This window comes from Macaca nemestrina, chromosome 16 (assembly GCF_043159975.1).
Source record: "Macaca nemestrina isolate mMacNem1 chromosome 16, mMacNem.hap1, whole genome shotgun sequence".
Classification (NCBI taxonomy): domain Eukaryota; kingdom Metazoa; phylum Chordata; class Mammalia; order Primates; family Cercopithecidae; genus Macaca; species Macaca nemestrina.
The window spans coordinates 94,200,715-94,215,805 of record NC_092140.1 but is presented as its reverse complement, the minus strand read 5'-3'; the positions used below and the strand labels follow the sequence as shown (position 1 = coordinate 94,215,805).

Sequence of the window (15,091 nt, the reverse complement as noted above, 5' to 3'; positions counted from 1 at the left end):
AAGTATCAACCAAAACAGCAGAGTAGAAAGCAGCAGATCAAGTCCTAGTCCCAAAGACACACTCATTTACACAGCAGTGCAACTGATTCCCTAAACAAAGAAAAACTGTCAGTCTCATTTAATTATAGCCACAGCCAAAAGCAACCATTTTCTCCCCAGAATTTAAATAACTCCACACTTCTCTGCCCTCCTCTGTGGAACTCATTAAGCATGCTGACAAGCACACTGCCTAATACATCCCTCCTTGACCTTCTTCTCCCACCAGGTGGCTTTGACTTCCTGAGAGAGGACCAGTCATCCCCAGTGCCCGACTCAGGGCTCAGCTCCAGCTCCACCTCCTCCAGCATCAGTCTGGGAGGCAGCAGTGGAAACCTCCCACAGATGACCCAGGAGGTAGAAGACGTGGACACAGCTGCTGAAACAGATGAGAAGGCAAACAAGCTCATTGAGTTTCTGACGACCAGGTAATAAGGGGTTAGGAGTCCGCGGCTGTTTGCAGGTTGGTCTTTTGGAAAATTGCCAATGCTTTAAACCACACAGATGGAAAAGTGATCCTGGGGTTCTAACAAAGTCCTGTTTCTCTTCTCAATTGCAACTGCTGGAGTCTGTGTGAACAGACACTGAGTACAAAGAATACAATTTGTGAAAGGCAGACGTTGGTAGAAGTTTCTAGGATCCCACTGATGTGACAGTTGATGGGCAAGGGGATTTTGTGGATAATGGTGATGCAGCAGATGGAGGCGGGAGATGGTCGTGCCCCATAGTGAGCATGCCTTTAGTCATCTATCAGAGCTGCCAGGGGTTAGTAGTTCTGAGACTTGGCAAAGAACATCACTCTTGAAACCAAGGATATTAGCCGTGGTCAACCCAGAAGCAGCTGCCAACGGAACCATTATCTATTCATCTGGTCCCAAGAGTCATTTGTAAAAGGCAGTCAGAAACCAGAAACAATAGGAAGCATAATAGGAAACGAGTCAAACTAATAAATCAAAACCAAGAAAAACTGCAAGCGGTCCTGGTCAGGTCTTCTGGTTCTTCTCATTAACCATCTAGCTCGTAAGGCTCCAGGATTCCTAACACCCTACGGTCTGGTAGTTGTGTAAAGCATGCTTACCTGTGACTGGGTGGCGTGCTCCCCTTTCTCAGCGAGTTAAGTCCCGGAAATCTAGTCTATGTATATGTTATCTAATATCTCATGTGATCTTGCTTTCTTCAACTAATGCATCAATTAATGCAAACAATAAAAAAGAGTATTTTCTTTCCACAATTCATGATTCAGGTTGTTTTGTGCAGCTCTCAACTTAATGTGGGATTTGATGTGCAGGAAGCTTAGGACAGGAGCTGATGGTGCCTACATGACAGTATGCCTGAACATACAGGGTACTGCAGAGACCCGAATGATTTGTTTAAAGGAAAAGTGTTGTCACCACTCACCAACTGTCAGTACCAGTGTTTGGAGTAACTCTTCTCTGAAATTCTCCTACCTGGCTCCATTCCATTCTTACTGTTGAAAACCAAGTAGACGACAGAGGCCATGTCTTCAGTTTGATTGTATGGTATTTGCAACTTGATGTGATCCTGATAAAAGCCTTACCTATGCAAATGCTAAAACGTGAAAATTAAGTCCATGTCTAAATCTTTATTTCACTTAACATTTGGTATCACTTTACTTAAACAAACATGTAGCACTTATGATATGCCAAGCACTGTTCTGGTGAATTGGGAGGTTTTAATTTTGCAAATGAATTTAATTTAAAACATTTCAAAATGACTCCATACATTAGATGTGCTTTGAGTATGCTGATAAGGATTTTTCAATACTGAAATGTACTTCCAAAATAATTCATAAAATTGTTTAAAATCTTTTTTAACTTATATTTTAAGTTCAAGGGTGCATGTGCAGGGTGTGTAGGTTTGCTACATAGGTAAACGTGTATCAAGGGGGTTTGTTGTACAGGCTATTTCATCAGCCAGGTATTAAGCCCAGTATCCATTAGTTGTTTTTCCCAGTCCTCTCTCTCCTACCCTCCGCCCTCCGGTAGGCCCCAGTGTGTATTACTCCCCCCAGTGTGTCCGTGTGTTCTCATCATTCAGCTCCCACTTACAAGTGAGATCTTGTGGTATTTGGTTTTCTGTTCCTGCATTAGTTTGCTAAGGATGATAGCCTCCAGCTCCATCCATGACCCTGCAAAGGATACAATCTTATACCTTTTTATGGTGGCACAGTATTCCATGGTGTATATGTACCACTTTTTTTTTTATCCAATCTATCATTGATGGGCACTTGGGTTGATTCCATGTCTTTGCTATTGGGAAGAGTGCTACCATGAACATATGCATGCATGTGTCTTTATAATAGAACAATGTATATTCCTTTGGGTATATACCCAGTAATGGAATTGCTGGGTCAAATGGTATTTCTGTCTCTGGGTCTTTGAGGAATCGCCACAATGTCTTCCACAGTGGTTGAACTAGTTTATACTCACACCAACAGTGTAAAAGCCTTCCTTTTTCTCCACAACCTTGCCAACATCTATTATTTTTTGACTTTTTAATAATCGCCATTCTGACTGGTGTGAAATGATATCTCACTGTGGTTTTGATTTGCATTTCTTTAATGATCAGTGATGTTGAGCTTTTTTTATATGATTGTTGGCTGCATGTATGTCTTCTTTTGAGAAGTAGCTGTTCATGTCCTTTGCCCACTTTTTAACAGGGTTTTTTGTTTTTTTCTTGTAAATTTGTTTAAGTTCCTTACAGATGCTGGGATTAGACCTTTGTCCGATGCATAGATTGCAAAAAATTGAAATATGTTATACTCTTGGAGCCAGGACTGTATGTATAGTTTTACAAATGCAAAATGAAAGTTATATTTTTGACGTTTTGTGTGTTTTGTTTAAGGGCATTTGGTCCACTTTGGTGCCACGAAGACATCACACCTAAAAATCAAAATTCAAAGAGCGCCGAACAGCTCACTAATTTTCTACGTCACGTTGTATCTGTGTTTAAAGATTCCAAATCAGGTACTTCATCTTCTTTGCACAGATCCCTCTTTCAGCGTTGTTCTGTAATGGACACTGTCTCTATATGATGATTACAGCACCTTACAACGGTCCTGCACTCCACATCCATAGCATGAGCATATTCACAGGGGAGTTCTGAAGCTTGTTCGGATGCTTCCTAACTGCATGGTGTTTAATGCCATGTATATCTGCATTGTGCCGTATCAACTAATTTTTCGAACATACTTATTCTACTTCTTTTATTTACCTTACTAGAATTAAACTGTGTCTGTAACATTTTCTTTAAAGTAGGCTATGAGGAATAAATCTCATTAATTGACTCTCATCAGTCTCAATGATGAAAAATATAGTCTGGTTAAATGGCTGCTTGAAGAGTCAAACTGTTTTTTAAAAAAAAAAAATTGTGATCAAATGTTTTTGGCTTTAAAAGTGTTTGCTAACAATTCCTGTGCAAATGACTATTCAATATTCTAAATACAGTGTAAATCCTATTTAAATTGTCGTAGCATCATGATACTTAAGTGTTTTCCTTCTGCTGAATTCCTTCAGATCCAAGTTGGCCTGGGCTGATCTGTGTGTGAAACTTAAATCTGGTTCCTCAACATGTTGTAAAACCATCTCTACCTTTTTTCCCTCACACCAGACTGGAGATATTAAATCCAGCTCCCTGGCTTTCCCAGCTGCTCTGATAATTAGCACATTTCCCAGCTTGAAACATTTTGGATCAGCCACATATCTCTTCATTATCAGAGGACACTTACTAAAAAACAAAAGATACTGACAGACTGAAATGGGAGAGTCATTCCAGGAATAGACTTCCATTTCTAGTTTTCAGTTTCCCCTTTGGAATTTGTTTAAAATATTAAGACCTCAAAAGCCAATTAATCATTGAACACAGCCCAAAGGAAGAAATTTACTATTTGTATGTAAACCATTAATTAATCTAAAATCTTTGATTGAATGAAAATAATGAAAATGAGAAAATATATAAATGCCTTATACTGAATTCTTAGAGGGTACTTCAGGCTGCATAAAGTCTAGGTCTTTTTGCATCTCGATCAATTTTTACTGATTCCAATTTCCTTGTACATCCCCGCTTTTGGCCTGTTTTCTCTATACATGCACAATGTGTTCCTGGAAACACTTGTGTTAGTCAGGGCAGCATAGCTGCTGTAACAAACAGCCCCTAGGGCTCAGAGGCTTAACACAACAGAAGGTTATTCCTGGGTCCTATAAAAGTTCAGTGCAGATGTTTGGCAGGTGGCCTTCCACTAGGTGCTTCAGGGACCCTCCAGCCTGAGGCTCTTCCACCCTCTAGGCTGAGGCTTCTGCTGGGCCCTCTGCATCCGGCCAGCAGGTGGAAGAAGAGAGAGTGAGAAGAGGATTCCTCAGGATGAGTTGATGCCCCAGTCTTAAATGGGGTATCCAGTGGGTTTTTTTCCACATTCCATGGGCCGGAACTCAGGCACCTGGGCACACCTAACTGCAAGGAAGACTGGGAAGTGTAGATTCACTGTGTGGCTGGAAAGAAAAAGAAACCTTTTCCTTTTCTCAAAGGACACTGTTGTGGTGAAGGTGGAGTCTGAAGTCCTACTAGTACAGTTCTAGCTGTCAGGTTCGTTGTGATTTAAACAAGCATTTGCCCATTTGAATCACATTTGTCATTTGCCAGGGTACCTAATCTCCACACATAAAATCACAAAATCATTTGCCAGGGTACCTAACCTCCACACGTAAAATAGGCTAAGTAAACAAACCTTTACTTTGATAAACAAATAAAGACATAAAAAGCTTTTTTGAAGCATCATTCATAAGATACGAACTGCCTGCATGGGTTTAATCCTATGTTTACTACCCTGAATGTGTCCGAAGTCAATTTTCCAGGGCCCTCTGTTTTCTCTGCAGGTACGTTTTCTTGTATAATCTATTTGTCCCTAGGGTCAAGTAGCCAAGCTGCAGCTAAGAACAATGACATTGAATTATCCCTTCTGGCCCACTTTCATGTAGCAGCCAAATGTGCTGCAGAACCTCTGTGTCATAGAGACAGCCATGGCCTCTGTTTTCTTTCAGTCCTTCTACCCTTGTAGTCTGCTTTTCTCCCTGCAGAGAGGCACAGCAAGTATAGAATTTAATGACCTGGAATTCAGTCATGAGCTTTATCTTACATTTTCATTCCCATCTGATCAAATGATTTTCTGACTACTGAGATTACCTTTGTACAATTGGAAAAACAAATATTCAGGTGAAAGTTTAAATTATGGCTGCCTTCTTCACAGTATCTGCACTTCAATATCTGCTTATCAATAAAGCAAAGACTTTGGCACAGACCTTAGTTGTGTTTTGAGTTGAATAGATCCACTAACAGCTTTCCTCTATTCTGAAATTTCCTCTACTCTAACAAACTTACAAAAAACGAGTATTCTATGCAAAAAAGTAGTACGGAAGAATAATATATGAAAATAGCAAAGTAATAAATAATAATACATTTGTGAACCTATGTTATGTTTCAGACATTGTACTAGGCACTTTGTAAGTTGTTTAATTTTCACAACAACTGTATGAGACAAGTTAAAGATAAGGAAACAAGTTCATGGAGAACAAATTCCTTTCCCAGAGTTAGAAAGCCCCTAATTCAATACCAGGACCATCTTGTTCCAAAGCCTTTTTCTACTACACTATACCTCCCTAAGATTTATTCAGAATTTGTTTCTATTTTAAAATGAGGTGGGTGCAGTGGCACACACCCGTAATCCCAGTGACTCAGTAGGCTGAGGCAGGAGGATTCCTTGAGCCCAGGAGTTCAAGACCAGCCTGGGCAACAAAGAAAGACCCTGTTTTAAAAAAAAAAAAAAAAAAAAGCTTGACGTGATGGCTCATGCCTATAATCCGAGCACTTTAGGAAGGCAAAGCAGGCGGATCACTTGAGCCCAGGAGTTCAAGACCAGCCTTGGCAACGTAGTGAGACCCCATCACTATAAAAAATACAGAAAACTATCCAGGCATGGTGGCACATGCCTATAGTCCCAGCTACTTGGGAGGCTGGGGTGGGAGGATCACTTGAGCCCAGGAGGTAGAGGCTGCATTGAGCCGTGATCATGCCACTGCGCTCCAGCCTGGGCAACAGAGTGAGACCCTGTCTCAAAAAAAGAAAAAAAAATGGTTGACTTGTACATAAGTACCACTACAAGGTAGCCCTGTGCTGTTAGCCTGTTTTAAACTTACAGGTAACTTTGATGCCTCAGAGCATGTGAAGTAGAGACCAACCCATTCTGTGACTCTTGTTGCCCTAGGCTTCCATCTGGAGCACCAGTTGAGTGAAGTTGCATTGCAGACAGCCCTCGCAAGCTCTTCAAGGCACTATGCTGGTCGGTCCTTCCAGATATTCCGGGCCCTCAAGCAACCTCTATCAGCACATGCCTTATCTGACCTTCTCTCAAGATTGGTGGAGGTGATCGGAGAACATGGAGATGAGATTCAGGTATGGAAGGAAAGACCACTGAGCTCATGAAGGATGAGCTCTCTTGTCTCAAGGAGGTGTAAACTTTTTTTGAGCCTTTCTTCTCTCAACAATTATTCCAGCCATCTGGACATGTACAATGTATTTTAGAGGTGGACTTTTATATTTACAAGAATTATTCCAAGGAGCCTTGTTCTAGAAATTCAGTGAATATTATCTCTTTTATATATGCCAACAACTGGAAATCCTCTGGTGGCTTCTTCCTTGTTTTTGTGGTTGGTTTTATTTGGCAGGCGGCCGGGAGATTATTTTGTATAGTTTGGGGTTTCTGGCTGCCAACCTAAGATGCAGTTATATAGTGTCCCTGCCCAGAGCAGGGACCTCCACTGTATCTGTGCAAAGCACTACCTCTCTCTGTATGGTTAGTCTCCAGTAGACTGAGAAGAGCTGAAGAAGGAATGGAGGGTGACTGCCACAAGGAGGCCCTCGAGGTAGAGCCCAGAGATTGGGCAGCGCTGAACAGGTTGAGAGCCGCTGGTGTTACAAGCTCTGTGGCTCTGGCCAAGTCCTTCTTTCCCTTCAGAAATATTCCTGGCTGGGCGGTGGCTCATGCCTATAATCCCAGCGCTTTGGGAGGCCAAGGCGAGCAGATCCCTTGAGGCCAGGAGTTCAAGGTCAGGCTGGCCAACACGGTGAAACCCCATCTCCACTAAAAACACAAAAATTAGCTCGGCGTGGGGGCACACACCTATAATCCAAGCTACTCAGGAGGCTGAGGCAGGAGAATCACTTGAACCCAGGAGGCAGGGGTTGCAGTGAGCCAAATGGTACCATGGCACTCTAGCCTGGGCAATGGAAGTGAGACTCCATGTCAAAAAAAAAAGAAGGAAAAAAAGAAATGTTGCTGCATCTTAGGAAGCCTGCACACCTACAGACACTACCTGCTTCCTTCTTTCGGCCATTAGAGATGCTATTTAAAACACCACGGAGGCAGCTCTTCCTGTACCTCTCCTCTTGATCTGTGGCTTTCAAACATTGCCACACTGCATTTCAGATGCCACCCTCCCCTCAGCAGAGGGTCATGCTTGCCCCCCTCGGTGCCGGATTTCAAATGAAAGTGATCTGTTGAGGCTCTTAGACATAGGGAAATAAATTTTTATGATTATCTGCTAACTCCTAAGCCATCTGAATTTCCTAAGTGGCCCTTAAAGCTCATTTTAGACTTCATAAATTAAAGCAGCAATAACATTATTGGAATAAAGCATACATTAATTAAATTTCTCTTCAGGAAGTTAACAATGGTTACAAGCAATACAAAATGCTATCTTTGCATGTTTGGCAGGGTTATGTAATGGAAGCGCTCCTTACCTTGGAGGCGGCCGTGGATAACTTGTCTGACTGCTTGAAGAACAGTGACCTCCTAACTGTATTGTCCCGGTGAGGATCAGCTTAATGATATTTTAACATCAAGTATACTGTACTGGAGTATTTGGGAGATGCTGGACTTTAGCCAAAGTGCAAAGAAAAAAATTTAGTTTTTGAAGTATATTTATGACCTGAAAAAGTATGTGTAATACTTTCTTAAGTTAAAAAAGAAGTCATAATACACACACACACACACACACACACATACATACATACACACATGCATTATATAAGTATTTTTAAACATCAGGAAGATAGATACCAAGTGTTATCTCTACATGATAAAATATTAATAATTTTCCATGTATTTTTTGTCTGAGTATTTTTCCAAATTTATGTAATAATTATCCTATTTATTACATTGGTAAAGAAAAGCAAAAGCTAAACATTATTTTTAAGTAAATATATATAAAGCTTGTGAACAGTTTCCATGAAAACAGTTGGAATAAATGTTGACTTCACTCAAAGAAATTCCTACCTTAATATCTTTTTTTGTGCTCCTGCCAATGTTTAATAACTCATTTCAAATTATTTACGACTCTATATTCTGTTTGTGTAATTGAGCTCATCTTGCTTGAAATTGAGTCGGTAATGTTATCTTGTATCCCATTGGGCCTTGTTTCATTTTTAAGTTGAGCATTTTTTATGGATAATTTTGGTATGGTTACAAACATCACACATATTTATCTATATGAACATAAAGATTTATCTAAATCAGTAAAAATGTAGTAAGAATGTTGACAAAGAGTTTTACCTTTTCAGCATAGACTAAGAAATCATTTTTCATAAATTTTGGTAAGTACCAAAAAATTTCCTTTGACATGAACATTTACCAGCTTCTTTCTGGATAGCATAATTTCCATTTCTGTTCTCCTTATCAGTTAGTTAACAGAATATTGAAGCTTATACCTATCAGGTACATTTTATAATTACTCCTACCCAAATTCGAACAAAAAATAAATGAAATATCAGTAAACTTTAAGGCCAATTATTGATTTCTTTACATTTTTCAATAAGTAGCAGTCAGTATTGGGCTTTTTGTTTTGTTGATGAGGGTTCCCTTGTTTTGTTTTTTAAAGGTTTAAGGATAAGGAAAAATAAATGAATAGAAAGTGGCATTTCTAAATAATTATTTCCCTCCTGCAGTGTTTCTCAGTGGACTTGAAACAACTGGCTTTTCATGATACATGTTGGCATCCTATTAAACTTATTTATTTTTATACCCAGTTCTTCCTCACCAGATTTAAGCTCCAGCAGTAAACTAACAGCAAGCAGAAAGAGCACAGGACAACTAAATGTGAACCCTGGAACCACCAGCGGCAACACTGCGACTGCAGAACGGAGCCGGCATCAACGAAGCTTCTCTGTGCCCAAAAAGTTTGGTGTCATTGACCGATCCTCTGACCCACCTCGAAGTGCCACACTGGACAGAATTCAGGCTTGTACCCAACAAGGCCTCTCCTCAAAAACCAGAAGCTCATCCTCCTTGAAGGACAGTCTCACGGACCCATCCCACATAAACCATCCCACCAACCTGCTGGCCACCATCTTCTGGGTCACAGTGGCCTTGATGGAGTCTGATTTTGAGTTTGAATACTTAATGGCCTTAAGGCTGTTGAGCAGACTACTGGCACATATGCCACTCGATAAGGCTGAGAACCGAGAAAAGCTTGAGAAACTCCAGGCCCAGCTCAAGTGGGCCGACTTCTCCGGGCTGCAGCAGCTGCTGCTGAAAGGATTCACATCCCTCACCACCACAGACCTGACCCTGCAGCTCTTCAGTCTGCTGACACCAGTGTCCAAAATATCCATGGTGGATGCATCCCACGCTATTGGTAAAGCCAGCCTCGTTCACCCTGTCCCACTCAATTCTGATGGTGGTTGTGTTCGTCATTTGGTACAATAAGATAATATGAACTTACTGCTTTTAACAATTCTGCTACCAAATGGTTCCTTGAGAGTAGTTTATTTTTTCTTTTAAAATTCTATATAATGTAAATCTCAATGATCTGTATTATAGAAAATATTTTTAAGGCAATAGCATAAAAGGGGCCAAAATTATTTGTAAGATATTAGCAGTTCCTTTATGCTTTCCAGATCAAACTGCAAGTGCTGTTAGTTTATTCCATTGCTCTTGTACAGGAAAAAACAATTTTTTTCTTAACTCCTAAATCTTTTATTTTTTCTTTGCTTTTCTGCTCTTCTTGGAAATTCTCTTGGTTTCCTCTTGTTTTGAATTAACCCAAATCAACAAACCAGATTGATTATTTATTTATGTATGTATTTATTTATTTATTTACTTTGAGATGGAGTCTCGCTCTATCGCCGGGCTGGAGTTCAGTGACGCAATCTTGGCTCACTGCAACCTCCGTCTCCCAGGTTCAAGCAATTCTCCTGCCTCAGCCTCCCGAGTAGCTGGGATTACAGGTGTACACCACCACGCCCAGCTAATTTTTGTTTTTTTAGTAGAGACAGGGTTTCACCAATGTCAGCCAGGATGGTCTTGATATCTTGACCTTGTGAGCTGCCCGCCTCAGCCTCCCAAAGTCCTTGGATTACGGGCGTGAGCCACCATACCTGGCCAACAAACCAGATTTTTAATGCCATGGCATGTGACCCAGAATTCATTTCATGAAGCTAGAGCTTAACACAGAGGAACTAAGTCATTCCTTATTTTAAAGAGTCTTTTCAATTACATGACTAAGACTTAAATTGGTTGGCCTATGTCCTCTCACACCAGTTTTTCTTAAAATATGTTTTTTGATAAAAATTTCAAACGAGTACTTCGGCTCAGTTCAATCAGTGCCAAAAAAATCTGGGCCAGCCATCCTTATTCACAAAACTCCAGTGCAGGATAATCACTGCATCTTAAAACCGCAGATCTACTTCAGTGTCATCTTTGTAACTGGTGCCATTGTGGTTGTGCATTTTTCATAGATTTTGTGTTAGATCATGTTTAAGCTGATTCAAAAACTGCTTTTGCATCATCTCCGTATAAAAGTCTATAACATGCCTTCCCACTGTTAACAGCTAAAATATACCATATTCAACTATCTCCATTGTATCTTCTCCAATCCAGGGTTTCCACTGAATGTCTTGTGTCTCCTGCCCCAGCTGATTCAGCATTTTGAAAATCCCAATCAGTTCTGTAAGGATGTAGCCGAAAGGATTGCTCAGGTACGAGTTACAGTTCCATACTCAGGCAGATCCATAGAGCCCTTCAGGAAGCCCCAATGTCAGACAAATTACAAGGCCCAGAGAAGGCAGTGGTTTTCTCACAAACTGGAAATAATAACTAATATCACAGTAATGGACATATGGGGTGACTGATGCAAATTATCTTGCTTGCTTTCATTCTTGAGAAAGCAGGTGAAAAGAATTTGTGAAAATTATATTAGCCAAGCTAAGTACTTCCTGTAATTACCAAAAAAGTGCATCCATCTACTTTCCAGACTGCCAGAGATTATAGTAAAATGGCTAACATTTCTTCCTATTCATTGGGCTGTTTTATTCTTAATTGATTTTCTTATTTTAAAAGGTTTGTTTAGAAGAGAAGAACCCCAAACTTTCAAATCTTGCACATGTCATGACTCTTTATAAAACGCACAGCTACACAAGGGACTGCGCCACGTGGGTCAATGTGGTCTGTCGATACCTTCATGAAGCATATGCTGACATTACCTTGAATATGGTTACCTACCTGGCAGAGGTAAGCTTTTTTTTTTTTTTTTTTTTTTGAGACAGGGTCTCATTATGTTGCCCAGGCTGATCTCAACTCTTGGGCTCAAGCAGTCCTCCTGCCTTCGTCTCCCAGAGTGCTAGGATTACAGGCGTGGGCCACCATTCCCTGCCAGAGGTAAGCTTTGAAATAAAAGATAAAATCTATTATAGCTTCCATGGGTAAATTATTTGCATAGAATTCATAATACACTCAGTATACTCTTAACTTCCATATAGCATGTGCGTATTAAATATTATAATACATGCTAATGGAATCATTTTAAACTCTCACAACGGCACAGTGATGATTAGATACTATCATACAGATCTGAGACTCAGCCAGGTTAAATAATTTTTCACAGTTTAAAGCAGCAGAGTCAGCCTTTAAACCTAGATATAGCTGCCTCCAAAGCTTAAACTCCTTCTGTTTATTATGGTAATACTGTCAGTAGATGGCAGAGATCAGAAAATTTTATCCTAATTACTCTGGATGTTTAAATCTTATTTAAGGAGTTACCTTGTGGCCTGATACGTTTAATGGTTGTTTGATGTAATTATCAAAGCACACATTCTGAAATAAACTTTATTCTCACCTTTTATGTTTGTTTTTAAAACTGGAATGGTGCTTTGTCATCATACCAGTGTGTTTCTAGTATATTCATTACAAACCCTACACTGACTTCTGTGTACGTTGGTGCTAGAAATGCATAGAATATTGGTGGGCAAGAGATGAAATGTATTCCATTTAGCATCTTCAGTCCCCAAGAAGTTTATCACACCAGGTCATGAAATCTGTAAGGCAAATGGCAGGTAATAGCTACCTTGTTTTAGCATTTTCAGTGTTGCTTTTTCTTCTGTGATATGCATTCATAGCTATCACTAGCACCTTTCAGAAGGACAATCTACCCTAGTTTTTCTTTTATTTTTATCATCAATCCAGATGCCAGATAGGTTAAAAGTCAGCCATTTTCTCAAAGGCTCCACAAGCCTGAAAGCATCTACCTAGCAGAGGAGAGATGTCCCATCCATCAACATTTATAGTTGATCCTGCGGGATTTTGACTTGCAATACAGATCAGCGATGTGTGAACTGTGTTCAGACTGTCAGCGGCCCAGGATTCACTTGCTCTTTCCACACCCACATCTCTGACATTTTAAGGAACCTCTCATAAGTACCACCCTGCTGGTTTTAATAGTCACCTGGTCATACCTGTCCCTGCAAGAGTTAACTAAGCAAGCACACACACACCTTAGCACAGAAGTAGTACTGAGAGAACTGATTTATTCTGCTTACAAAGGCAGACCTTGCCTCCTTTAAAAGAAGGTGAAGTGTATACAGCAAGGAGGTAATGTTTGTTTGGCTCACTAACCATAAGAAGTTTCACAAATGCAAATTGTATGTAGCATGTACATACAAGGGAATATCATTCAGGAAGAAATTCTGATGCGTGCTTCCACGTGGGTGAATCTTGAAGACAGTATGCTAAGTGAAAAAGGCCAGAGGACAAAAGGACAAATATGACATGATTCTGCTTATATGAGGTACAGAGATTAAGCACGTTTATAAAGAAATTGTAGAATAGTGGTTACCAGCAACTGGGGGCAGTTAGTAATGGAGAATTATTGTTTTGTGGGTACAGAATTTCAGTTTGGGATGATGAACAAGTTCTGGAGGTAGACAGTGGTGATGGTTGCATAATAATGCGAATGTACTTGAGAAAACAGATGGAAAGAATTTGTGAAAATTATATTAGCCAAGCTAAGTACTTCTGTAACAACCAAAAAGTGTATCAGTATACTCTGGCAGTCTGGAAAGTAGATTGATACACTTTCTAAAAAATGGTTAAAAAGGTTAATTGTATGTTATGTGTATTTTACTACCCATAAAAAAATGGGTTATCTAATTTGTTCTATTCAGCCCTTATCACAAAATTATCACCAAAAAATGTATTACGAACTTCACCAAGGTCCCACTATATATAATATAAATTAACTTCTGTTTCAATTACACGTTCTTTCAGATCTTGGCCATGCACATACATATAATTTTGTGTCACTGTGGTATTCCCTGGAACCTGCTCTGCTCACTTGTTATTAACTTTGCGTGTATATTTCTATGTGTTGGGGTAGCTCACAGAGTGCTGCTTTGAATAACTCTGGAAGTCTATCAGGTTAAGGTAACACAGTTTGTGTAACCATCTCCCTTTTGTTGCTAATGTTCATAATTTTTTCCATTACAAACGGTCCTGTTATGTAGACTTTTATCAAATGATATTTGAAATTTGATCAAATAATAATAGATTTTATCAAAATCATTTTATCACATAATATCAAATGACTCTACATTTCCTGAAGTCGAATTATTCAGTCCTGTGGCATGGATTGTGGGTATGTTATTTAGTTCTTCAACGTATTCGAGAAGTTGGTCTTCATAAAGATCCCCCCATTTGTAATACTATAAACAATATATAAATATTCTTGTTTTCCTGTATCCCCACTAAATTTTGTCATTCCATGTATTCGTTTTTTAATTTAATACTTTTTATTAATAATTTTGAATTATTTTATGTATTTTCTTTCTAGTAAAGATATTCATTTTTTCCACATTATAGATTTACATAATTATTTCCTCATGTTTTTTGTTTTGTTTTGTCTTGTTTTGAGACAGAGTCTTGCTCTTGTCACTGAGGCTGGAATGCAGCCGTGTAACATTGGCTCACTGCAACTTCCGTTTCCTGGGTTCACGCAATTCTCCTGCCTTACCCTCCCAAGTAGCTGGGATTACAGGCACCCACCACTACACTCAGCTAATTTTTGTATTTTTAGTAGAGACTGGATTTCACCATGTTGGTCAGGCTGGTCTTGAACTCCTCACCTCAGGTGATCCACCCACCCCAGCCTCCCAAAGTGCTGGGATTACAGGCGTGAGCCACCATGCCCAGCTCTTTCCTCATGTTTTAACCACTCTGTAAATATTGTGGAATTTCAACATTTAGTTGGATCATCTCTATCAACTTTTTATGTGTAAACTTTTATCATGATGTCTGTCACATATATTTTTTTCCTTATTTTGCTTTCCTTTTGGACAATATAATTGATTTTTTATGATTATAAAAGCAGTATATGTTCATAACAGAAAATTTGGAAGATGCAGGAAAGTTTTAAAAAGAAAAGAAAAATTACTCAAAATTATAGAGAAACAATACTAACATTTTTAAATTTCTTTCCGATGTTATTTCTATATAACACACACATTCATGTCAATATTGGCATCGTCTATTAAAAAGACAATTGTGTATCCTTCATTTCCCACTTAATATTATCTGATATCCTCCACTGTCTTTAAAAATGTCATTCTGTTAACTGCATGATGTTTCATTATACAGTTTGCTGTTAACTTATAGATCCATTTCCCTAGTGTTCAATACTTGAATTGCTTACAAAGCTTTCTTGTTTTGTGTATGTTT

The 15,091-nt window shown here is 39.4% G+C and overlaps 1 protein-coding gene across 4 annotated transcripts in view; it reads left to right on the top strand.

Moving 5' to 3' along the window:
• LOC105485988 (FRY microtubule binding protein) overlaps positions 1-15,091 on the top strand; it is a 268,427-nt gene that overhangs the window by 198,980 nt on the left and 54,356 nt on the right. For all 4 annotated transcript variants that reach the window (XM_011748629.3, XM_071081656.1, XM_071081657.1 and 1 more), the window contains 7 exons: positions 266-464; positions 2,902-3,023; positions 6,314-6,501; positions 7,823-7,917; positions 9,133-9,740; positions 10,985-11,082; positions 11,444-11,614. In XM_011748629.3, the coding sequence (XP_011746931.1) occupies positions 266-464; positions 2,902-3,023; positions 6,314-6,501; positions 7,823-7,917; positions 9,133-9,740; positions 10,985-11,082; positions 11,444-11,614 (1,481 nt within the window). The remainder of the gene's footprint in view (positions 1-265; positions 465-2,901; positions 3,024-6,313; positions 6,502-7,822; positions 7,918-9,132; positions 9,741-10,984; positions 11,083-11,443; positions 11,615-15,091) is intronic.